Here is a 26869-nt window from a genome sequence, read left to right as displayed (position 1 = left end):
TTGCAATGTTTAGTTTATTAAAGATAATCGAAAGATGTGGGGAAAGACAAAAAAAAATCATTGTAAGTTTTCACATTCTTTGCATGACATTCAGGGATAATAACTAATTTTTATCAAGTTAATAGTTACTGAAATCCTTCAATCTGATTGGCTGATAGTATTTTTTTAATACAAATTGTGCATTAATTTTGTTATCATAACAAGTCTTAATAAAACGGGGCCAAGGATTACAATGTCTTCAAAATGGCCCATCACTGAAAAGGGATTACCCTTCCACTGCTCTTATGTTATGTTCAAAGTATATATATAACTAACAAAAGCTAAATGACTCTCAGTGTAGGCCTAGTCCTTCATGCTTGCTTTGCGCGTGACCTCTGCCAGTATTGAGCCAATTTGTTAAAATTTTGGCAATTATCTTGCTTCCCAGATATCATGTTTTCAGGAACATTCAAACAGCATTTCATTATCACTTTCAGACTGGTTTCTTCATTGTTCATATCCACTTCTCCTCTTCCACCTCCTCCTTCTACTTCTATTTCTTCTTCTTCTCCTTCTCCTTCTGTATTCCGCTCTTCTCCCACTCCTTCTCTCGCTTCTAGTCCTATACCTCCCCCTCCCCCCATGAGACGGTACACAACAAAAATTGTGGTGTTAACTGGTGTACATAATAGAGGACCACACCAGTTATTTTACTCCGGTGTTAAACTTGACAGTATTAGTTTAACACCTGCAGGTGTTATGTTCAATCTCTAGGGTGTAATTTTAACACCTCATGGTGTGGTCCTCTATAGACACCAACTGGTGTCAGTTTTAACACCACAGTGTAGGGTGTTTTCGCTTCCACGACGCACAGCGTATTCAAGAACATAGGAAACGTATTGTCAAATACCATTCATGGCAAATCACAACCAAGAAGTCTTCGTCGAAAATTGATGAATCAAAACAGTAGTTTCGTCCTGGATGTGCTCTGGACAGAATTTGTGAAGCGTAATGACCAAACCGCTGTTCCGTTTCACAAATTCTGAACAAAGACCTCTTCGATGTTCTTTGTCATTAATTTTGACGGGCAATTTCAATACATTTACTGTGTCCTTGAATTCGTCCTCGTTGCAGTTGTGAAAACTTTTCTTTGTTACCGCAGGCTCGGTCACGATATTCGGGAAAGAGGTTGCATAACAAGGACCCAGTTCGAGCCGGGGGGGGGGGGGGGGAGGAATCCCGAATTGAACTGTTTTAATTTTGCAAAGTTTAGAGGTATTCCTTCCGAAAACTAAACCCAGATTTTGTAACAAATATTTTCTTTTCATATACATAGTAGACATTAGCAGACACCCACTGGTCTGACTGGCATTCTGCATGTGGGGGCTGGTACCCCTATTGGCCGTGGGTATATAGGCATAGTGAGCTGACCGGGCTTGTCCTTTAAATTGTCAGTGAACGGAGCAGCAAGCAGGCGGGCACCAGGCCGAATCAGGAGGTAGCTAGGAATTCTAGTGACTGAGGCAAAATTGCTTTCTATGAAATATTGCTACCATTTGCATTTTTCTAATATAATATTTATTTATAAAATTTGTTTTCGTGTATATTTGTAGTTTTATGTGTATATACACAGGACTTTTTGCCGGGCTAGCGCCATGAGTGTCTACTGACGGTGTGTGCGTTTCATGAAATGATACAATTATTATTATTATCATTATCATTATTATCATTATTATTATCATTATCATTATTATTATTATCATTATTTGATTTTCATCGAGCATGTATGTATAAAAACTACGCGGACGTTATATATAACACATTATTTGAATATAGTTTAATCGTTCATCAAATATATTTTACAAGTGAAATACAGCCTTGATGACATGATAAGTGAACAAATAAAATCTATGAACATGATGAATGCCGATCCCAGAATTTGCACGATCGAAGTTTGCTTTGGGGCCCCATGGTAACGGTTAGAACAGGCGATTGTAAATTATCTTCAGAAATTTAATCACGGGGTACATACAGCAGACGGTTTTCGGTGTCAGAAGGTAGACCACTAATAGCATTCTTGGTCGATGTGTCGATCAGGGTCGCCTTGATATCAGCAGGTGAAAGGTTGGGATTCTTAGATAGTAGTTGTGCTACAGCGGCTGTAGAATAACCATTAAAAAAATAGAGAAAAGAATGCTTGATTTCGGTTTAAAATTGAGGTAATTCTTTACGAAAGCAACACAACATCATCATTAGCAATGGAAATTGCAACAACGAATAACAATTTTCATTTGATTTTGTTTGATAATAAGGAGTTCATTGTTAGATGACATGTTCGCCAATAATGCAAATACTTGCTATTATTAAAACTGACATGACTGAAGCGGCGAGGTCCCCGGGGCTAACGCAGGAGTAGAATCACGTTTTCAGAAAAATATTTCCCTTGAACAATACAATTATATGCAATTTAGAGTCAAGCTAAGCCAAATTTTGTCAAAATTATCTTTTAGGGCATATGGCGGCCATTTTGAATTTCAAAAGTACAGCATTTATCACTTACATGTACAAAATGTAACATATTTAGTCACAAATCACGGTTTCAGAAAATATTTTATTCATAGATCACAGATCACACGCTTTTTATGGTTCTCATTTATGTGAAAATTAGTTTCCCTATAAGATTCGCACATTATAAAGTAGTTAGGGCTTGTGGCGGCCATTTTTAATTTCAAAATTCAGTTTATATCTCCTTCATGGCAACAAAAATATATTTCATAAAAATCATGTTATCAGTTTGTATTTCACTCCTTATACAACACAAATACAATTTATGTATGCATTTTATAGTCAAGCAAATCCAGATCGTATTGTAATAAAAATCATGCCATGCCAAAAATGACATAATGCAGGTCATCTTCCCCTCCAACTATGTCATCATTGTAATGATAGCCTAGGATGCCAGTATAGGTCCCCATAAAACTTACCGGTAACATGAGGGGTAGCCATGGATGTACCACTTATGGTCTTCGTCCTATCTGGTCCTCCGATCCATGCGCTCGGTATGTCAACACCCGGACCGAATATATCCACGCACGTTCCGTAGTTTGAGAAAGAAGCCTTTGCATCATTGATATCTGTTGCACCAACGGTTATGGCCTAAAAATAAAAAAATAATTGATTGATTGATTTTATTTGTCAGGTAACTATGAACAAGTACAAGGAAAATAAACAGAAGTGTATACCTTGACAGGATTTACCCATGAAAGCCGAGATGGCTTATTTCCAATGGGGTCCTTACATCAGTAATTGAAGACAATGTACATCTATGAAAAAACACCTATAGAAATCTACAAACTACATCAATAATAATAATAATAATAATAATAATAATAATAATAATAATTGCCACTGAGTTGTAGTAACGATTTCGAAATTAGTTTGTGACGTCCAATCACACTGACCATCACCCGACAATATTAAACCGAAGTGTCTGTCTTCATAAATTAAAAACATATATGTGCCAACGGAATGCCAAGAAATCGTGTAATTGCTGAGAAAACAGCAAACAAGAATGAAATTTGAGCACGATGCCGGATCGTTATCGTTTCCCAAGCGATAATGAGACACAGTCCTACTTGGGCTTATCTGTGTTGGAGTTTCCCTAAATTCAGTTAAAGGGATGCTCCGAGCCGAAGACTTTTATATCTCAATACATAGAGTAAAATGCACAGAGCACATTGCTGAAAATTTGATCAAAATCGGATAACAAATAACGAAGTTATTGAATTGTAAAGATTTGCATTTTCCGGTGAAACAGTTGGCTAGGTATGTCTTCATGAATATTCATTAGGTGGGCTGATGATGTCATATCCCTTCTTCTTATTTTTGTATTTTTTAATGAAATTAGGTTTATTCAAAAAAAGAACTAAAACAAAGGGATTGACAACTGATTTAGTGCATTAGTTATTTGTTACTGTAATTTATCACAATGGAGACACATCAATTACACATTCATGAAAAAATGAAACAATTATTATTTCATGTAATAACATAGGAAAAGGAAAGTGGGGATGTGACATCACCAGCCCACTTAATGAATATTCATGCCAATGAAGACATGCCAAAAACTGTTTCATCGGAATAATGCAAATCTTTAAAATTCAATATCTTCTTTATTTGTTATTCGATTGTGATGAAATTTTCAGCATTTTTCTTCGTGAATTTTACTCTATTTATTTAGATATAGATATTTTCAGTCCGGAGCACGTCCCCTTTAATAACTGTTCCAGATCTCGATCTACGATGATACTGGCGATTAACCTTTGGTTTACAGGCTTTCTCATGATATCATAGCGATTACTGCAACTACGTCCATTTATCTTAAAAGAGATGGGTTCGAAACGACATGCTATACCTGTTGACATATAAGGCCAGGGCAGGTTTCAGAAGAGTTAGAAGTAGAAATAATGTGAACTGGAAATCAATCCGGGGGAGAGGGCACTTCCATTGGCGAGTGGATACCAGGCGCGACCATGGGGTTTCGAAAAGCAACCTAAACGAGTATTTTCCATATTCTGAAAATGCACCCCTAAACATTTACGTTTATGGGCCTGCTAAACCCTAATCTTAATTTGAAACAAAACGGTACACTTGACAAGTATTCCCTGAATTGACCCCGTAAACAAGTGCAGGGATATTTTAATTGTTACGTCACGGGTAACGAAGGGTAACAAAATTAACTTGTGAAGTAAGTTGATAATCAATGTGTATCAGTGATAAACATGGTAGATACAGCAAGGGTGGAAATCTCTCCCCAAAGGTATGGGGACCAAGGGCTGGAAATTTGGCAAGCCCCCCCCCCCCCCAAAAAAAAAATGAAATCCACCGCCCCTGGACAGGTGCACAGTTGCCCCTCAGGAATTTTGAAAACTTAAAATACACTGCACACAGCTAGTATACTCTGCCCAGTAGCTTCATAATAACTGGGCCTATTAGTCGATCCTAGGCTCTTGTTTCCCCAGTTGGAGCATTTCACCATGTTCACCCTGGGCTTTGGTCATATCGGCCCAACATCGTCATGATCATTGTGTGTTTATTCTGCGAGCGCCAAAATCCTATTTGTATTATTGAGAGGCAACAAATCAGACATTACAAACCACAAAAAAAAAGAGCCCAGATTTGGTCAGATAAAGGTAATCAAGCAATTTGACCTTTCCGGTCAAAAAACTTTTTGATGGGATGTCAAGGGTATATAGTTCTGTACACTTAATGTTCAGTATAACGAGATAAATTAGTTGATGTATTACTCGACACAATCGGGGCAATTAAAAAAAACCCTATTGACCCCATTTTGACCCCCAAACATGGTCAACATGAATAACAGGAAAGATGTTCCTTGTCATGTCACCAATCACGTAAAAGTGAAAAACCAGACTTGGCCATTTTGTCGGAGTAGATGACATATGCTGCCTTGCTATAAGCAATAAGGCCATATACGTTCATAGCCCATCATTTGTTAAACTGGTTAGCTTTTATTTTCACCAAGAATTCGCAGAGGCTCCAACCCCAAGTACTTTCTGATCTGGAGATTCTGCCGCCTGGATCCCCTAGCAAACTTGGGGACTCCAACTTGATGTGCGCGAAGGATGAGCGTGAAGATAGCAGTAAGTAATTAACAATTAAATAAATCAAATCACACATTTTGGCTTAATAAAACTTCTTTTCATATATGATTATTCATGCATGCGATCTAAAAAACCCTACATTTTTGCGATACCTTTGATATGAACATTTTAATTCCAGTTTTTAAAAAGGTGTTTGGGCGGGAGAGAGATCGCTTTAAACGGGAGAAAATACATCTCAAGCAGGAGACACAGGGGATGGGTGGATATATTAAATCTCAAGCGGGAGAACGGGAGATTTTATGAAATTGGGATTTCGGGGGCTTTCGGCGGGAGATCTCCCGCCGAAAGCCTCCGAAATCCCAAGTTGGAGTCTCTGAATTCGAGCATAGTTCCATTTGCGTGGAATCCGGGCTAATAGAACCAACCTCTTGTACACGAGCAGGTGTTCTACTGCAGGCATCGTCGTTGTTATTACCAGCTGCTACAACAACGGGAATACCAGACTGAATAACGCTTTGAACGGCCTCGTCGGCTGCCGTGTTACGATAACCTCCAATGGACATCGAGGCAACTGCCGGCTTCACTCCAGACTTCACAAGGTAATCGCAGGCTGAAAGTATGACCAGAGAAAAGAGTAACATCCGATTAATTTATGTTATTCAATACTACTACATCCATCTGATACAAAATTATACAATGCGGTCCGGAAACTTGTTGGGGGAGGAAGGATCGGTCTCTAAATTACAAAGAGCATTTGTTTGTGTGTGTGTGGGGGGGGGGGGGGGGGGGGGGCAAGGGGTAGAGGGAGTACCAAAATTAGACGAATTCTAACAGGTGCTACAAGTAAAATTATTTTCGTTACACTCGTCTCCTCACTGTTCCCTCCATACAAATACATATGGTCAAAGAGCCCTTTCATTATCTGCCCCTGTACTCTGGAATTCTCTACCGTTAAATATAAGAACTGCACCATCCTTCCCCATGTTTAAATCAATGCTCAAACCTCACTTACTTTTGTTATAATTTGTATTAAATATTTTAGGTTTAGAGTTTAGGTTTAGTGGATATTTAAGATAAGGTTTAATGTAAAATTTAGTGATTTAATATATTTTGTAACTAAGTGCATAGAGAGTCTTTTATATATTATGCGCTATATAAATTTTAAATATTATCATCATTCAAGGCCCATTTGTTTATATTATGTAATTTCGCCTGATTTTTGGGGAGGAATCGAAAATCACACGATTCGGGAACGGTTATTACATAAGGAATCAGTCTATTTGTTTTCAATTTGCACCAAGACCTATACAGGCGCCATCTCGGCTTTTACAAAAATCTGCGTATTAAGTGGATACCAACGAACGTAGAGGGCAGCAACACACGGCATTGTTGCTATTAGGAAGGTCCACTCGATACGCGCATGCAATTTATATGACACCTAAGCTGTAAACAGGGTCTGCAGCACAAGACTAGCTGATGAGGCATTACTAATTCACAATTTATTGCATTCACATTGCAATGTATATTTTACCAAGTAGCAAAACACTAAGGTACTTTCTTCTCAAAAGCATTTCAGTGTCTCTAAACAAATATAATAGGGTAATTTCTATTCTCTGTAAGATTATTTACAATATATAGTCAGTGAGCGACAACGCACATTGATGGTCAGCTCTGAGTGAAATGTAATGGGAACTCCATCTAACTTTCATAAAAATAAGTTGTCGTTTGTTGGCGATCATTATACAAATAATTTATGTTTAAGAGTGCTGTGAATCATATCATCTTTTAGCGAATCAATTATTCTGTGCATTGCACGATTTTTAAATTGTTTTCACCTAAAATAGATCCTTGTCATTTGAGTTTTACAAATTGGATGCAAAAGCGCATGCATGCAGAGCTCTGAGCTAGCGCATATACATGAAACAGAAACACACCCTGGAAATACGAGTGGTTTCACGTGTATAGTGCCTGCCGGTGGTTCAGCGAGCGTGTAAAGGACAAAATCGGAAGGATAAAATAATGGATCCAAAATTGCCCGAATAATGACGTCATTGTAAAATGGGCTTAATTATCAATATCAAACAACCAATCAAATGACAAGGATCGAATTAGGTGCCATATAATCCTTGATATGTACCTGATATTAGGTAGCTCCATTGACCGGATCCACTGCAGGTAAATATCTTCAACCCATATATATTTACATTTGGTGCTGCTCCGTATATACTTGCTCCTGCTGTACCAGCACAATGCGTGCCATGTCCGTTACAGTCTCTAGCCTAAAATACAACAACAGTCAAATTTCATGTGACGATCTTTTTTTCTTTACGTCAAAAATTTAATGTATTAATAAGAGTTCTTCGCATGAAGAAGTTGAGAACAAAATCAAGTAAGATGAACAGAAAAACAAACTATCAACATTTTCATATCACTTTGACTTGGCTCCATCTTTCAGGATATCAAGGACGCCCATTCCTTTTTTTATTATTATTTATTGACATGTTGACGATGTCATTTCTTCATTCCTAACATTTCGTATATCAAGATCTTGATTTTAGACTCTACACACGAAAATATATTGAGATATAATTTGAATGACGGGAGTGGATATTTTTCCTGGTTTTTCTCGTTTCTAAAGAGCGTTCCATCATGGCTGATCGTATATTCATTTTCCGGGGAGCGTCAAGACGCGTAAAAATTTTCAAAGAAACTCAAAAGCGATAGAGCGAATAAATCGAACTTGCCATTGGGGCGCTTTGGGGTTTTTTAAAGTGAAATTTAAGAATTTCGTGCACACTTTTGATAACTTTGTTGGAAATCTTCTAGAAAATTAAGTAGGCCAAGTGCAACTCTCCTTCCTGCCCCCCCCCACCACTTCGCTGCGTACAACCTTGTAATCCACCACGGCATACTGACCGCCAGTCGGAGGCCACAACTGCTCGGTAAAAAAATATATACATGAGAAAATATCCGCCCAATAAACCATATGCATTGCTTTGAATGCGATGGTAGTTAGTAGTAGTAGTTGAATATGATGGCGCTCTTCAATCTCTCCGGATTATACGCGCCAGCCTTCGTAAAGGCCTTGGGACCGTTTCATGAAAGGACTTGTCGGATGTTTTATCCGACAAGTCCTGTTTTATCCGACAGTTACCATAGTAACAGTGCCTCTCAGCCAATCAAAATCAAGAAAAGATGTCAGATCTGACAACTTGTCGGACAAAAATATTGATGAAACGCCCCCCCTGGTCACACCGCCCGAGCGTTGTTGGAGCGGTCGTGGAGCGGTAGGGAGAGAGGGTCGAATTTCGACAACGCTCGTCACCGCTCACAAAATTGGGGGAAAAAAAATCGAAAACATGGGTGTTGCCTTAGCGGTGCACCGCTGAAGCCAGCGTAGCTTTAGCGTTGGTTTAACGGTGGCGAGCGGTCGCGAGCGCTGGTTTAGCGGTGACTCGAGCGTTGATAGAGCGGAGTTCTGCGCATGCGGGCGTCGCACAGTGGGCCAAAATGAGTTGAAAGTGCGCCAAAATTATTTTCCGTGTTATATTTTTACTTTAACATGTAGATTAAGGGTAATTTTGGGCGTAGAATCGACTGAACATAATTTAAAGCCCATATGACGTCACTTTGATACCAAATTTTGATTGGCTGCTTAAAACCTATCTGTGAAAAGAAAAATTACGCTAAACAATGTAAAGTATATTAACTTTGTGTTATGTGTTACTTTAAGATTGATCAAAGTGAATGTTGGTTTATGCTTCTCACATGCCTAAAAAGTGTGTGTGAGATCCTGAAAATAATTTTATGGCATCAAAATGATCATAGTAGATTTAAAAAATACTTTAAAATCTGAAAAATATTAACCGTGCTTTATCAAGCTGTGTAGACTTGGTTAAAACGCAGAGTATATAACACAACGAATGTTTTACTATGATGAGGGTTTTTGGCTGAAATTATTCTACAATTAACTTTTCTCTCTGGAAGAGGGCTGGGTAGCCCTTATATGCGTTATCAACCTTTATTTTGTTTACATTAATTATGCCCGGAATTTCATGGAATGGAAGGGGAATCGTCCCCGCCGTGCAAAATTGCAAAAATGAACGGCAATGTACACCCCACACGGTGCGCTGCGATGACTGCACGGTATAAAAATGACCGTTTTTGAACAGGTTTTTGGGGTGATGTCTCAAGTAAAATCGGCTCTAACATAAAAACGGGCAAAACGGGCAGCTAAATTTGGTATTGACTTAAAGCTTAGACACCGGGCGAAATGATGATGATAGAATTTAAACGGAAATCCACGGAAATCAAAACGTTTCTCATGTAAATGCAAAAAACATGGATTATCAGCCCATTTCGATTCCAAATGAGCTCCTTATTCATTTTTCCCCGTATTTATAGCCAAATTCTGGTACCGCTCCGACACCTCCATACCAACGCTAAACCAAGTTTCATCACCGCAATGGATCGCTACTTTAACGCCCAGCACCGTTCCAGCAATCCCATGTCCGCTCGGAAAACGCTTACAACCGCTCCACCAAAGTTTGTGAACCGTTTAATCACCGGCCGGGCAACGCTGGCGAAGCAGCGGTTGTCCAGCGTTCAAGATTTCTGCGTTGGCCTAGCGGACCCAAGCGTTCACGAACTTTCGTCTAGCGGTGCCAAACTTTGACTGGGCGTTGTCAGAGCGGTAGTCAACTTTGCTGGAGCGGAAAATTGCCCGCTCCTCACCGCTCGCAATATTTTGAGCAGCTCAAAACTTTCGGAGCGGTAGGAGGGACCATCAGTGGTGGCCGAGCGTATTCGGCGTTGCCTTAACGGAGGCCAACTTTGGTTAAACGGTGGTGAATGGTAGCGAGCGGTGATTTTTTCTCTCCGCTCCGCGACCGCTCCAACAACGCTCGGGCGGTGTGACCAGGCCTTTAGTAGGGCTTCCGCGACGGGAAAGCCCATTGGACGTTAATCCAAATGGCGACGATTATATGAATACGTTAATCTTAATTATAATTTTATTTAATCATAATTTTATCTAATTTTAATCATCTGATAAAATGCGCTATGACATCATGACGTCATATGCTTAAGGTCGACCAACTTTATGGCTTGCGCGCAACTTACTAATGGTGGACCATCGTCGGATGCATCAAAGACAGGGGAGGCTCGACCTCCAAAAAACAAACTGTCTGTGTAAATTCCTGTATCGGCGACATACACATTAACACCTGCTCCACAACCTGTATTAAAAATAAAATAATAATAATAATACATAAACCTCAGTGTCATGCCTTTTAGGAGGATATCGTAATTTGCAGACTATACATTTTTGTCACATCAGAAAAGTCATGGCATTTGAAAGGCCTATAGACAATATGCATATGACGTCATTGTCTCATTGCGCCCGCTCTCCCTCGGATAATTATGGAATACGCGTAAACGTTTGTCAAGCACCAACTGCAGATTGCCAACGCATCCGAGGCAATGGCATCAGCCTCCAAGATGGCAGTGCGAGGACGTCATACATAAGGTCTATAGTACACTTCTGCATGATGGTCGGGGTCGAAGCAATTCAATGTTCACGGGATGACGATATTGGAAACCATGTCATGTACGCGAGAAATAATTGAAAACCATTCTGAAAATAGTATACTTCTCGGACAAAAGTTTTGTGGTGATTTAAACAAAAAAGTCGAGCTCAGAAGGTGGAATATTTATATCAGATAGCAAAATGTTATACAATTGGTCAATTAGTACCACGTACGTGTTACTAACGCTTTTGATGATTTCTACTTGCAACAAAATGTTTGTTGAGAAGTTCGGATATTTAGCTTGAAGGAGGAGAATTACAAGCGGAAGTACCCGCCGTTGACGATGAACGAGATCAAATACCGCAGCATCGGCTCCATCGCAGTGCCACTGCAACTGGCATAATACAGGCACCGCAATAGCTTGCAGTTTTCAACAAACACTGCACTGTACTGGTGCAAAATAGCGAATATTTCGAAGTCCTAACTCGGTCTTTTCAGTTTATAATTCAATAAAAACGTCTAAAATAACACAACTTCTGTTCACTATAGTGTTTGAAGATGTATGAACCAGGAATTGAATATCCAGGTACACGGAACAAACGGTAAAAACTTGAAGAAAAAACAAATCAGGGAGGGGTTTAGATGCATGCATACATTACGCGGGGAGCAGGTCGGTGGTGTAGTCTGTGACGTCATCATTAAGACTGTTTGCGACCGCTCAGGGGGCCTGTACGTTGCACCACAAATTGTCGCCCCGCGACAATTTTGTGCCGATCTCAATTTGTAAGCATATTGAGCCAATTTGTGTAGGTAAAAGGAAACCTAGAACCACAAATTGTCGCCCATTACACAGTTACACAAATTGTCTTCAATCACCAGTCTGGAGTGTAGTGTATGTGCAGTGTGTGTCGTTGTTTGTGCTAAGGTTGTGTGCGTGTGTGTATATGTGTGCATTATTATTTTTTTAATTATTAGTTGGGGGTATATCCATTTGGTCTAGCAGTGGCAGTTGGTCAAACTCTCTGATCGTCTAATACAATACGAGCTAAACCCATTTGCTCTGGTAACAGTCTGGTCTAACTTCCGCTTGGTCTAATGTATAGGACTTGGTCGTAAACAATTGGTCGGTATAATACTGCCGAATCGTGGAATAGCCATATGGTCTAATCGCCTTTTCGTTTAAATCCCAAATAAATATTTCCAGTCGACCAGTTACATGAATTGACCAAGTGGTGTTAGACCAATTAGAAATTAGACCAAATTGAAATTAGACGGAATGGTAAATAGGTAAAATGACAATTAGATCAAAAGGTGAACTGGTTGTAGACGTAATGGAATTAAACCATGTATATAGGATGAGGCTAAATGGCCATTAGTCAAATCGGGTTTAGACCAACTGGCAATTTACCTTTGGGGAGGCTAATATAGAGATCAGCAGCAGAGCCTGTGGAAAATTCGGTTTTTATCCACATGGTCTAACAACACATGGGCTTAACCAATTTGGTCTACTGATAATTTGGTCTAATTTGCAATTGGTCTAATATATACTTGGTCTAATTCTCATTTGGTCTAGTGACTAATTCGTCTAATAGTCGAATGGTCTATTTGCAATTGCAACACGACATGACCAATTTTTTTTTTCTTAAGTGTGAAGTAAAATGGGGCGACAAATTGTGGTGTCCCCTCCTCCACAAATTGTCACCTAAATTATGCGGCAATTTGTGCAGGGGCGACAATTTGTGGTGCAACAGGGCCGGGAAGTGTCTCTGTATCTCTCGCATTTCCATGGCATCTATGAGACTCTTTAGTGACATATTTGTGTATAACAAGACTAGACCTTTCAATATATAACTTGACTGTAATCATCACTTATCGTGAAGTTTCTTTCGATGGCTATTTTAAAGGGAAATTAGTTAAAGGACAAGTCCACCCCAACAAAAAGTTGATTTGAAAAAAGGAGAAAAATCCAACAAGCAAATCACTGAAAATTTCATCAAAATCGGATGTAAAATAAGAAAGTTATGATATTTTAAAGTCTCGCTTAATTTCACATAACAGTTATATGCACATCCTGGTCAGTGTGCAAATCGGCAGACTGATGACGTCATCCACTCACTATTTCTTTTGTATTTTATTATATGAAATATGAATTATTCTAATTTTCTACTCCTTGTCAAGTGAAACAAAGTTTTAATTCTCCCTGAACATGTGCAATTACCATTACTTTAACAGTTTATGGTTAATTTAAGTTAGTCCTTATTGTCAAATCTGTAAAAATTGAAATATTGTATTATTCAAACAATAAAAAACAAAAGAAATAGTGAGTGATGAACATCATCGACTCTCTCATTTGCATATCGCTGAGTTGCGCATCGAACTGTTTTGTGAAAAATAAGCGAAACTTAAAAATGTCATAACTTTCTTATTTTACATCCGATTTTGATGAAATTTGCAGCGTTATGTTTGTTTGATTTTTCGCTATCGATTCAAATCAACAATTTTTTGGGGTGGACTTGACCTTTAATTATCCAATAGCTTGATATTTATCTTTTTCAATTTATTATTTTTTACTTCAAAATCTAGAATGAAATTCTCTTCGACAATTCCAGTAAAACGCGGAAATAACACAAAAAATATATAGGCCAGTATTTAATGAAACTATTACAATAATATACAGCACATGTATGGAACAAATTATACATGAACAACAGCTTTGGCAACAGTTTGAGTATCTAAGTATTTGTTTTAATCCAGCTGAGGCATGGTGGCTTGTCATTGTTCAAAACTCATTTATACCCGAAAAAGGAAATCTTATTGGTGGCGTCGAAAATCCTTTTCTCTGACGGTCAATTGGGTTTGTTTCGCCCTTGCTGGTAACCCATCTCTGTGGTCTAGTAGTTGAGGTACCGGCATTCTAGTTAAGCTGGGGGCCATGGTTCGATTCCCGGCAGATACATTTTTTCGGTCTCACCAAAGTTTCAAAAGGGTAGGTAGCTCTGGGAAACCTTGATTTAAGCTTCGCCTACCCCTTTTCTCTTCATTAATTTTTGTTTACAACATATTCAGAAAAAAAAGAGTTGCCAAGACTGTTTCTCACATATACATGTAGATATGTGGGTTGTGGGGGTGTGTGTTAGATAAAGAAAGAGAGAGAGAGAGAGAGAGAGAGAGAGAAAGGCAAGGAAGGAAGATATGATTGCAACAGTTAAAGTGATTGGTTAACATTGGTTTGACTTTTAAAAAATCTGAGCTAGAAGGTCAGACTTGTCACCTGTGTCTGTGATATGTTACAAAAATGAATCCCAGAAAAAAATTGCGTTCTAAAATAATTATTTAGTGCTTAAAAAATTGAAATATAAAGTGACCGAAAACACCATCTTAATTTCATCCCATACACTTATGTGTACTATTTAGGCGTCTATAAGACGCCTATTTACAAAATCGGGGTTTGCCTTGTAGTTTTAGTTTTTCATTCTCAATAATGGTTGTTTTCAGGGTTTATTAGTTCTAATACATGCACTTGTACACATGTTTCATCTTGGTTTGAGCATTTTTTAAATCGGCTGCTCACAAAGTTAAACAATACCTTTAAAAGGGTTATTATATTCATCATATAAAAAAAGAAAATAAAACTTACCCTTGGCCTTGTAAGCTCCATCCAGAGGCAATGAACGCTGATCTATGCGATCCAGACCCCAAGACGAAACAGCCGCAGTGTGAATTTCACCATCTTCCGTAATGTACTTGATCTCCTCTCGGGCCAAAAGCTATCAAGAGATAATACATCAAATATGACTGTGACAAATGTTTTTGCCCGAGAGTGAAATATGTTAATTAAGAGTAAAATTTAAGAGCAAAACATTATTAGCTCGAAAACCATAGAGCAATATGTATTGGACATGTCCAATTGTTTCTTCAATATTGGAATGGAATAAGCTTGATAATTCAATTAGAACAGCTCCTTCTGTCATTTCATTTAAGAGAATGTTTAAAAGAACTTGTAATTTATAAATAACTTGCGGAACATCCACTGTTGTGCGTATTTTGTGTTAGCATGACCTTGATGATTTGGTGTATATTATCAGTATTTTCAAGATGTCGTTCTTAGTTAATTTGATTTTAATGATATTTGATTATACGTCAAACGAGTGCCCGTCTGCGTTTTGTACTTGCTGCTAAGTTTGTTAATGTTTCGTTTTACATTCAAATCCTAATGTGAATCTTAATGCCGTAACATTCTGTACATACGTTATGCATTTTGTAAATATGTTTATTCAGGGCCCCATGGAAGACCACTACTTATTGGTGAATGGGCTACCCTGTCAAAATATCAGAAATAAATAAATAAGAAAATAAATATAGCGTGTCCCTGGGAAGCGGGTGTGTTGGGATAAAAAATCGCCGTTCTCAGTGCTCTGCCATGTAGGTAAGCTACACGAAGGCTTGTTTTCTCAGTAAATCCGAAAAGCGTTCAATTACTAACTAATACCTTGGTCATATTTGCTCTACGGCGGCCGTACGGCGAGTCGAAAACAGCCGTTTTATTAATTTTAATTCAAACCACCTATATGTAGTTGGTCCAAAAAATGTTGAAACGGCTGTTTTCGACTCGCCGTACGGCCGCCGTAGAGCAAATATGACCATGGTATAAGTGACAAGGAGAATCTCTTAATGGTTCCAAGCACTGATCTGTATACAGACCAATGATTCCAAATTGGAAATCCACTTCACAACAACGCATTGCTCCTGGCGTTGCTGACTTGTATTTTCTTTCGTTTCATGATTTTAAGTTCATAATGCATTTTTTCTGGTTTTGTGGGCTGCAAAATTGTGTACAATTAGGTAAATCATGTCGACCCTGTTTCTCTTTATCAGTTCCAGGGTCCGTTACAGAGAGTTGCGTTTAAACGCCGCTCTAAAGATCAAGCACAATAACTTCGAATATTCGCCTATGACTGACTCAAAATCAAGTTGCATTTGATTTCTAGAGTCGCAACAGGCCAATGTATTAATTTACATTGATTATGTGATACACATACCTTTTCGAGAGCCTGGTTGTTGAGTTTAGCTGAAAACCCATTGATGGCAGCAGTGAAGGTGTGCTTGATAGAAACATCGCCGAAACTTCCCGAGAGGTCAGTCAGAAGAAGTTTCTTGATCACTTCGACGTCATAACCGGGCTGCATGATCAAATGAAAAATCAATACTTTTGATAATATTTGATTTTACAATAACATAATTTTAACGATTTTTTTAGTATTTCACAATAATATATTGTAACAAAACAAAAGTAGTGTTTCACACTTAAAATTCCGCATGACGTCACATTTCATTTTTCTTTTTTATATTCATCGATCGTTATATTATACCTCGAAGGAACATGATTAAACAACATCCACACTCCAAGTTTGGTAGGTATATGTAAACGTGACACTAGATAATATTATGACCACATGATTTCCTTATACTTACATACAGAGGGGAGGGGGTGGCTTTCGGGCCACGGACCCAAACATTATTTTTCAAGACAAAGAAAAGTTGCACAACAAAGGGTGAAATACGGAAATCCATCCCAAAATTTCATGTTTGTATTTTTAAAGGTTAATGTTTGTTGCTCGTTAGCAGGGTTTTATAACACATCCCCCATACGCTATGTCTGGGTCCTGACATTGTTGTGCTCATTTAGTCACCGATTCCTGTTTAGCCCAATTGAAATCCTTTTTGGAATATTTCCCTGTTTCTAAAAGATATAATGGTGATACAATTCATAATTTATAGATCTTCATCACACATACCCATGACCATCTGAAATTGAATTCCGTTTTTCCTTCTTTTGGAATTACAAATGGGCCAACATTATCGGCTAGCTGATATCTTTCTGCTATTTCTACCGGCAGTTTACGGTTTAGGGGTACCACGATTACATCAGGAAGGGAAAGATATTCATTCGAGCCAATACATAGGTGAATGACAAAAGTGTATGTATGTGATTTGCCATCTAACATTGATTTTAGGAAGGGCAAATCACTCATAGGCGGATCCAGCTTTTGGCGAAAGGGGGGGGCGCACTGCCGAGCGGCGCACATATTTTTGCACTTCACCGGCGCCATAAAAGAAAATGTTGAAAAAGGGGTAAAGTCTGACCCTGTCAAATGTCCTTTTCAAAATGTAGGATTTCAAGTCATGACATTTTGCATGACCACACGAAGATAATATTTCCGGGAGGGGACGAGACTAGAACAAATTTTAGAAAAATACAAACAAACAAAAAACGAAAGAGTAAACGGACCGAGCTGCTCAATGGGACGATTTTTTTTTTACAAGTGTAATATAAGTATTTGGTGCACATTTTTCATAGTTTTCATGAAATGTTAAGGGGAAAAAATTGTTTTTCACAACAGCTGATCGCGAATTTGCCCCCCCCCTTCCCCCTTGCTGCGTACAGCCATTCCCTGAAGTCCACTTAAATCTCATTATAACAGAAAATATACATAAGTATAATCTTTCTAAAAGATATATAGAGAGGGATAGAAAAACTTAACAAAGAAAGTAACAAGCAAAAAGTAACACAAATTATGCATGTTATGTGCGATTTATTTATATGACTCATGAGATAGAGACACAAATCTCACCAACAAATTAATGCGAGCGCGAAGCGCGAGCTGAAATTTTTTAAGTATACTGACCTGAAAGCAGGAAAAAGGTGCCTTTTTAGGACTGTTTGTAGTAACTCATGAGGAGGATACATATCTCACTACACAGATAATGCGAGTGCCGAGGGCGAGCTGAAATTTCTTTATATTCTGGCAAAATTAAATGCTCGATATTCTAAGCATTTTTGGTACCAATGATTAAGATGGGTATCTACAACAAAAAAAACAATAGATGCGAGCGCAAAGCGCGAGCTTAAAATTTTGATATTTCGATCTGAAAAAAAAAAAAAGTTCAATGTACGTTTTTGATATAGAACAAGATTATATCCAACAATAGATCATTGCAAATAGAAGCGGGAGTTCTTTTGAGGTTCAGAACTGAAAACGAGACATTCTATTCACCTATTTAATCATGAAAAGTATGGGGGTTTGCTACAGAAATGATGCGAGCGCGAAGCGCGAGCTGAAATTTTTTATATTCCAATCTGAAAAGCGGACAATTTGAGCACGATTTTAAATAAAGAACGAGTTGTGAAGCTCAATCTCACCTTTTCTTACTAAAGCATTGGAAAATAAGATCAAAATTAAAGGATTTGCTCTACACTTTTGTATGATTCTGGGATTTTTTAAAATAAAAAATTAAAGATTTCATGACATCTGTGGGCAACTGTCCCGCCCCAGTTATTCGTTATGACCATTCAACAATACAATGTATAACCAGGTGCCGCTTATCATTCTTGACTGGCGCCGATCTAGATTTAGGTGGCGCCGGTTACGACAAATGCAGCGCCGATTTGTCTTGACCGGCGCCGATTTAAACAAGTAGTGCTGATTATTTTTTACCGACGTCACATAAGATTCAGGCAGCGGCAATATATGCGTCGATTTAGAACTAGGAGGCGCCGATTATTCTTGACTGGCGCCGATTTTTAACCAGGTGATGCTGATTATTCTTGTCTGGCGCCGATTTGGATTTAGGTGGCGCTGATTATTTAAGTTGATCGGCGCCGGTTAAGACTCAGGCAGCGTCGATTTACAACCAGATGGCGCTGGTTATTCTTGACCAGCCCCGATTTAGATATAGGTGGCGCTGATTATCCTTGATCGGCGCCGGTTAAGAACGCAGGCAGCGCCAATTTCTCTTTACCGGCGCCGATTTATAACCAGATGGCGCCGATTATTCTTGTCCGGCGCCGATTTAGATTTAGGTGGCGCTGATTATTTAAGTTGATCGGCGCCGGTTTAGACTCAGGCAGCGCCGATTTATAACCAGATGGCGCCGATTATTCTTGTCCGGCGCCGATTTAGATTTAGGTGGCGCTGATTATTCTTGATCGGCGCCGGTTAAGACTAAGGCAGCGCCGATTTATAACCAGATGGCGCCGATTATTCTTGTCCGGCGCCGATTTAGATTTAGGTGGCGCTGATTATTCTTGATTGGCGCCAGTGAGATGCAGGCAGCGCACTGCTACCGGCGAAGTTATTGGTAAAAAGGTAGTTAAAAGAAAAGATAAGGAAGATGATATGATTGTGCTTTGCTGGTGGATAGTCTTTTCTTTACTTTTTCTAATGTTATACCAGTGTATATTTTTTTAAGAAGCGCCTTTTCTTTTCTTTCCTTTATTTTTATTTTTTCAAGCGGCGCGCCTTTTCTTTCTTTTACTTTTCTTTTATTATTTATTTGGAGCGGCGCCGCTCAAATATTAGGGGGGGCGCGCGCCCCCTGCGCCACCCCCCTGGATCCGCCGATGTCACTGAACTTCCTTAACCCAAATGGGAAAAAAAATATCACTTAGCTTTTGAAACTATGTTACTGTCTGTGTAATTGAGGCTATTTCACCGTTTCAATTAGATCTCATCAGGGTCCCACAACACAAAGGTTAGCAATTGATCGTACGCATGATTTTCACGATTGATTGTACACTGTAGTCAATGCAATCAATCGTAGACAAATTTTCTACGACCATTGCTAAGCTTTGTGTTACGGGCCCCAGGAGATGTTTTTATAAGATGGGGGCGTCGTGGTCTAGGGGTTATACGACTCTCGTCTTGCGATCTGAGGGACGTGGTTCTAATCCCAACCATGCCGTGTTTTCCTTCAGCAAGAAATTTACCCACATTGTGCTGCACTCAACCCAGGTGAGGTGAATGGGTACCCGGTAGGAAGGATTTTCATCGAATGCTTGAGCGCCTGTATGGCGGCTCGGCTACAGCCGGGATAATAATAATTATGATACCAATTTTTAAGCGCATTAGAGTATATTAATATATTATCTGCGCTATATAGATAGTCCATATTATTATTATTATTATAAAATGCCGAATGATTTCTGATATGACCCGGTCGATCGACACATAATTTTCTGTTCAGATATCAACTGGTAGTGAAGAGCAGTCCCTTTAATATCATCCCAACTTGTTAAATTGATTTTAAGTGCAATTTTAACACTCGTGTCGCATGGTGACATTCTTAACGCGCATGAGATTGTCATATGGTTGTGCTACACAAACATCGAAAGTGGACTGAAGCCGACGTCAGAATTTTGTGTATCACCAATGTTTCTTCTTGTTGTTGTTCCTTTATTTTGTTTTGTTTTGTGTTTTTTTATTGCTGGACTGACGCCGCCCCGGACTGAGTCCACATTTGGAAGTTGTATGAAGGCGCCTTTAGTTCTACAGTTGGTATGTGTATCACCTCGTGGACTCATGTCGGCTTTGATCACTGAACTAGATATAGATCATATAGCAATAGTAATTGCTAGCGAACAATGGAAAATATTGGCGTGAAAAGAACGGCGACTCGTGTCACGTTAATAGGCGACATGGGGCCTGCTTACGTATATCAGGGGGCTATTGATCTCGAAGCAGCTTATTGTGTCCACTTTCGGCTATAAAGTGTAACGCCACCAACAATGCAGGCGCGAAGGTGGCTTCAAAGGCGGCGTCGGGGGCGGCTTGAAATCAGGCGAATGTGTATCAGCGGCCGCAGTGACCTTCATAATAGAGCTGTGTTACGTGTCTGGTTGGATAGATAGAAGTTCTTGTTATTTTTTTTCAGGTTTTTTTTTTGCATTTCATTGATTTTGATTTAAGACCTTAAGATCCCATAAGCTACTAAAAGCGATCCAACCTTTCTTGTTCTTTACTCTTCCCTTTCCTTACTGAAATTCTTAACCGTGATCTGCATAAAATCTGATTTTCGGTTTAATTCGATCCGATTTTCATTTAATTCTCAAAATCCCTTCATTATTCATGCTACAAGCAGCTTGGGTCTTATTATGTCGCTGCTTAATTATTAAGCCTCTTTTCCCGGCCGCGATTTTTCTTTTGTCGGGACATTTAGTCAGGCTACGCCTCATGAATATTCATTGACACGAAACGTTAATTACATCGCAATTTCTGACACATCAATCGACTCGATTCATTTGGTGTAGCTCAATCAGTAAACCAATCCCACAGTCGGTCTCAAGGACGCAAGTTCGCGTCTCGAATGGAACACCTTTTCACAGTTTTTGTTTTCATTAAAAGAAAATAGAAAGTCCAAGATTTGTGGTCTGATTCAAAGCCTATACGAAACAGCCTATTATTATCGTCATTCCCACTTCCCTCTCGCGTCGGGTGCACAAGTACTGACGAAAAAACAAAATCGCATCCCGACTCCTTTTCGCCTTCGGCATACACTCGACGTCATGCCCTGGAACATCTCCATCTTAACACTTTCTTTGCATTTCCTAATTATTTATCAAAACGATAATTTTAGTTTGGTGATGATTATTTAGTTATACGTATATATTCAAAATACTAGGCGTACCGGGACACTTTTAGTATTGGGGGAACGAAGCTAACACGGGGGGGGGGGGGGGGGAGGGGACTTTTTAATGAATTATAATATTCGCGTTTAGAGAGCATTTATAATAAAGTTCTTTGGAATTAACCTGACTTAAAATTCACTGCCGCGAAGAACTATTATCGTATCCAAAGAAAACTTTTCATTTTACTAAGTACACTGTACGCGCAGAGCTCTCAGAGTCTATCCGAATAGAAACTAAAGTATACATCAAAATGTATGTATGTATGTATGTTTTATTTATTTGATTACGGGATAAAAATCCTGCTTTCAGCCGCAAGGCTGTTTTTCAGCAAGTCCGTACATAAAAGTTGAAAAACATAAAACAATAGAGTATAAATCATGAACAAAATAATAATTACAAACATTTGAACAGATATAAGTTACATGGATGCAGTGGCGTACCTAGGATTTTCCACAGGGGGGGGGGGGCAAAATCGGCCGCCAAAAAATTTGACAAGCCAAAAAAAAAAAAAAGGTCTTCAATAAAAAAATATAGGTTTTCGTACCAGAAAAAAAATTGACAAGCAAAAAAAAAAAAAAAAAAAAAAAAGGTCTTCAATACAAAAATATAGGTTTTCGTACCAGAAAAAAATTTGACAAGCAAAAAAAAAAATAATAATAAAAAAAATAAAAAAAGGTCTTCAAGCTCATCAGGGGGGGGGGGGCAAAAAGGTATTTTAAGCTCGTCAGGGGGGGGGCAGGTATATGTCTTTTGTATGGGTTGTTGCTCGTCAGGGGGGGCAGAGTGCCCCCCCTGCCCCCCCCCCCCCTCCCCCCGTAGGTACGCTAGTGCATGGATGACATCTCAGTTATACTTCCCTACCGTTTTAAGGGCGTTCCACGGTAAGAATGATATCCATGCCATTTTTATCAAATTTGACAGAGAGTAAAGATTAGAACCTTAATATTCCATAAATAAAAAAGATAACATGAGTACACGTGCTTGATTTTTTTCTTTATTTCTTGCTATCGAGCTCTGAGGTTCACCCAATTGAGAGTTCTCGAAAATTACCCAATCGAGAGAACTGGGCATATTTTTACACCTCACGAGATCACAAGGTTGAGTGTAAACCTCTATTACTCTAGTTAAAATCCATTTGAATCTCATCACATTTTACAGTTCAGGATTGTATACCAAACATGGCAAATCCATTTAATAATATTCATTTGCCATGTTCGCTCTTTTATTTACGAAAAAATAGGTGAAAGATAACAAAAATGCATCCTAAATATTAAAAATTTCTATAACGAATTAAAGAAGTACAAGTAATGCTGAACCTTCTTAAAAACCAATGCCATTTTCACCAAATATTTGCAAAGCTCATGTGCTTGTTTTCACACTACCAGCACTTTTGTTGGATCAAAGTAAAAAAAATATCATAAACGCGCCAAATTCCAAACAACTCTCATTCTGCAGCCTGTTCATTCATTGTGACATCATTGCGCATTTCGTGAAATGTGAATTCCCAGCCAGGATCGTTGCCCCCCCCCCCGCACTTTTGTTGGATCAAAGTTTAAAAAAATATCATAAACGCGCCAAATTCCAAACAACTCTCATTCTGCAGCCTGTTCATTCATTGTGACATCATTACGCATTGCGTGAAATGTGCATTCCCAGTCAGGATCGTTGCCCCCCCCAAATTTTGAAAACTGAAAACAATATAGTAAATGCTGCCATAAGCATCCTGCTCAAGATGTAAAGTGCTCCAAAACAGCATTTTTGTCTCTTCAAATTTTAAAATGTACCCATCCGGTCACTGTTGGCTTCCAACACTATTTGTCACTAAGTCTACATTGACTTGATTTATCTGACTATTATGTGCATCATTTGAGCTTAAAACTGCTTTACAATGCAATGTTTTACCATAAAAAAAATAATACAATTTTCTATATACAGCACCGCTTCCTCGTAGGCATGGTAGATAAGCAATTTAATTTTTTTTACTAGCTATGAGGTACCACAAATTCCTATTTCCCTGATTTATCTACTTATCTAACTTTCAAAAAAGAAAACGGATACATCTTCAAGACTATGTTTTTTTTGTAAAAGCACACAACTTTTTTTAGATAGGAATAATCCTCACTCCGTCTAATAGAATTATTCCTGTCCCTAAAAAATATATTTGTTTATTATGTATGAAAAAAATAAAATATAAAAAGAAGACAGATATTAATTAGAAATGAGTTAATTCTGTTGTTTTCAAGGGGGTGCATGGGATCCAGAGCGCTCCGCCTCTCCCCAATTGGTGGCGCCAAACAGTGAATGAGAGGAAGAAGAAAAGGAAAGATAAGGAGTAAGAACAGTAAATGAAATAAAGGGAGGGGAATGGTTGGAAATTGGATATATTTTTCGCGTAAATATATAAAAATCAAAATTTCGCGCGCGCAGTGGCTGATGTTTAATGAGATAAATAAAAGGTCTGCTCAATAGGCCGGATAAAACTGAGCTTACTTATAAATCCATTAAAAAAAAAAATAATTACACACAAATGATTCTTCTCGCGTCTCGAGTTTGCATTATTTGTTTTAGCGTTATACGCATCCTGCACTATTTTATTCATATTTACAAAATAGTTACAAAATTTTCAGCTCGCGCTACGCACTGGCATCAGCTGTTAAGTTAGATACCCTGTTCATGGTTACTGAAAACGTTCGGAAAGTCCAGCTATTATCTCGGAATATCAACAATTTTCAGCTCACGCGTCGCACTCGCATTATTTATTTGGTAAGATATTACTTTCATGATTCACTGCAAACAGTCATTAACAGGTTCCTTTTCAGGTCAGTATATTAACAATTTGAGCTCATGCTTCGCTCCCGACTTTGTGAAACATGCAAAAAAATTCGTGTCCGCCTTTGCCACTCCCTAAATATTCTTCTGCCCCCACTTGCCTCTCCCCTAGTTCATATTATAAAACAAATCCTGGTGTTGCCACAGTATATCTCTTTGTATCAACGATTGATACGCTTTTCACATTCGTAGTTATTGAATTCAACAATCGCAATAATTGTATATAAATTTCCCCCTCTAACCTATACTGTGTATGTTAATAAATTGATATAGTTCTTCGATGATTATATATCATGTTTATACCTTAATAATCAGTATCAATGCGTAATTATAGATTCAATGATCTCTCCAGACTTCATGTAGCGTGCAAAGAGTCACACATTTCCATTTCGGTCTATTCTTAATTGTCACGAGCCTAATTGCAACATGAACGCACAAGATATTTATATTCTACCGATATTTTATTTCTTACAAACAGGTTATTTACAAAAGAGTATTCATATGATTCGCCATCAACACTAAGGAATGGCAAGCACCGATCATCCTATTCCAATATGGTGAAGAAATATTTACTGAACATTTGGAGCTACTTGTCTGGCGGAAGAATTAGAAATATTTTATTGTTCAGGTGATGAATTTGCTCCCGTCAGGAGATATCTTCATAAACGTCGAATTCGTTTTTTCTTTAATGAGCGGGTCGATGTACCTTTTTCTGGTCGAATATGGAACGTCAGATATGTAGCCTATCCACTGGTAATAAATATTAGACCGTCTAATTTCAGCATTATTTTAATGACTTTTTAATGTGCCGTTTTATTACACGGGTCTAAGAAATATTATTTGCACGAGTGGCACTGATTGATTGTCTCCTTGGTCCGAGGCGCATAAACTAGTATATTTGTTTCATTTATTGATTTCTGCAACACTTTTCATAAACACATTAACAAAGAAAAAACAATAATAATATATGCATAACTGACAAGCAAAACATTGAACAAATTTGCATTTTCTGCGTGGCAACCCCACACATTAATCACGTTGTTTAAACACGCCACTCTAACAACTATTGTTAAAAGTTCTAAACAGGTTATTTAAAGTTATTAACAATTTGTCTTAAAAACAATTTACAAGAAATAACAATCATTTAACAATTTAAACAACTTGATAGAGTGGTGGGGTTAAACAATGTGATTAATTATAGTTAATAAAATTTAATGCGTAAATTATATAGCGTTTGCTTAAAATCATTGAGGCTCATCAAAAAAGTATTAAAGAGTACTCGTGACGTCGTCATTTCCTTTTAATGTAGGGCCTACACTTTAGATGTAACAGTCTTACAAGTTGTAAGATTGTTGCATCAAAAGTGTGCAATAAAACAAAATTCATGATGAGGGACGTAATATGAAATAAAGAACTCTGAACTAAGTTCAGAGTTCATTGAACCATAATATCTCATCACTAGTCTTAGTTAAGTATCATTCATTGTATGTTCACTTTGGTATATTATTATCATTATTCAAACTTCATATCAAATCACTTGATAATATACATAATTAAAAGGGAAAATGTCAAACTAGCTTGAGAATGACTCGGCGCACGTTAGTAAACAATCTTTAAGTTCCGACATAAAAACAAGTTCTGACATAATATGTACACTAAAAGAAACCATCCCTAATGTCATATCAGACAGCCTTAAGATGATTTTAGGGATCAGAATGGCTTCGGATGAGACTCTGCTTGTCTTAGAAACGGGGGCATAATGAAGAAGGTGGGATCGACAAGGGAATGTAGTCTGAGCGACACTGACTCACCTTCAGTACAACTATGTAATGGTCTTTAATTGCCTCTTCCACCGTGTAGAATGTTGCATTTTTAGCACTTGTGGCTACCACTAAAGCTGACAAAATTACGACAATCAACTTCATCGTGCTTCTTCGCTGTTCGATCCTTGCTCGCCAAAGACGATTTAAAATCTTGCTCATGAACAATCTATATTTATGCGTGAAAGTTTCAGCGGTGTCACTGACTAAAGATAATCCCAGTGTTACAAAAAGAATTACAAACCTGGCACAATTCGAATCGGCTTTCACGCATTGGTGGGAGCTAATGATCGGTGACCCCCCCCTACCCGACAGGAGTGCATGTTCTTATCCATTTTATTATACATTTATCAATTTTGTATTTAATTTGGGCCATAAGTTGTTTTTTTATAAGGGAAATCGATAAATCGGTCTTGCAAGATTATCTTGGAATAATCTCAGATCATATCACATTAAGATTAAAAGCAGCTTACATTGAATGGTCTGTCAGAAAAGTGACAAAGAACAGTGCTCTACAAAATGGGACAAAGTCCTCGGCAGACATTGGAAATCCAAAGAGCAAAGGTGAATATAGATCAATCCTTCGTTTAAGCCGTTTTTTAAATCTTAATGTAATCTGATCTG

The 26869-nt window shown here is 38.3% G+C and overlaps 1 protein-coding gene across 1 annotated transcript; it reads right to left on the bottom strand.

The window, feature by feature from the left end:
- LOC129277728 (aqualysin-1-like) lies at window positions 1-26408 on the bottom strand. Its single transcript, XM_064109963.1, has 8 exons — window positions 26237-26408; window positions 16171-16311; window positions 14769-14898; window positions 10725-10840; window positions 7741-7882; window positions 6029-6213; window positions 2964-3135; window positions 1-2138 (listed from the first exon to the last, which is right to left on the bottom strand). Exons 1-8 carry the CDS (start codon window positions 26405-26407, stop codon window positions 1993-1995), a joined length of 1203 nt encoding a protein of 400 aa, XP_063966033.1. The 5' UTR covers window position 26408; the 3' UTR covers window positions 1-1992.
- Window positions 26409-26869: the final 461 nt, after the last annotated feature.

This window comes from Lytechinus pictus, chromosome 15 (genome assembly GCF_037042905.1).
Source record: "Lytechinus pictus isolate F3 Inbred chromosome 15, Lp3.0, whole genome shotgun sequence".
Classification (NCBI taxonomy): domain Eukaryota; kingdom Metazoa; phylum Echinodermata; class Echinoidea; order Temnopleuroida; family Toxopneustidae; genus Lytechinus; species Lytechinus pictus.
The sequence above is the reverse complement of the archived record's forward strand: the minus strand, read 5'-3'. Positions and strand labels throughout refer to the sequence as shown.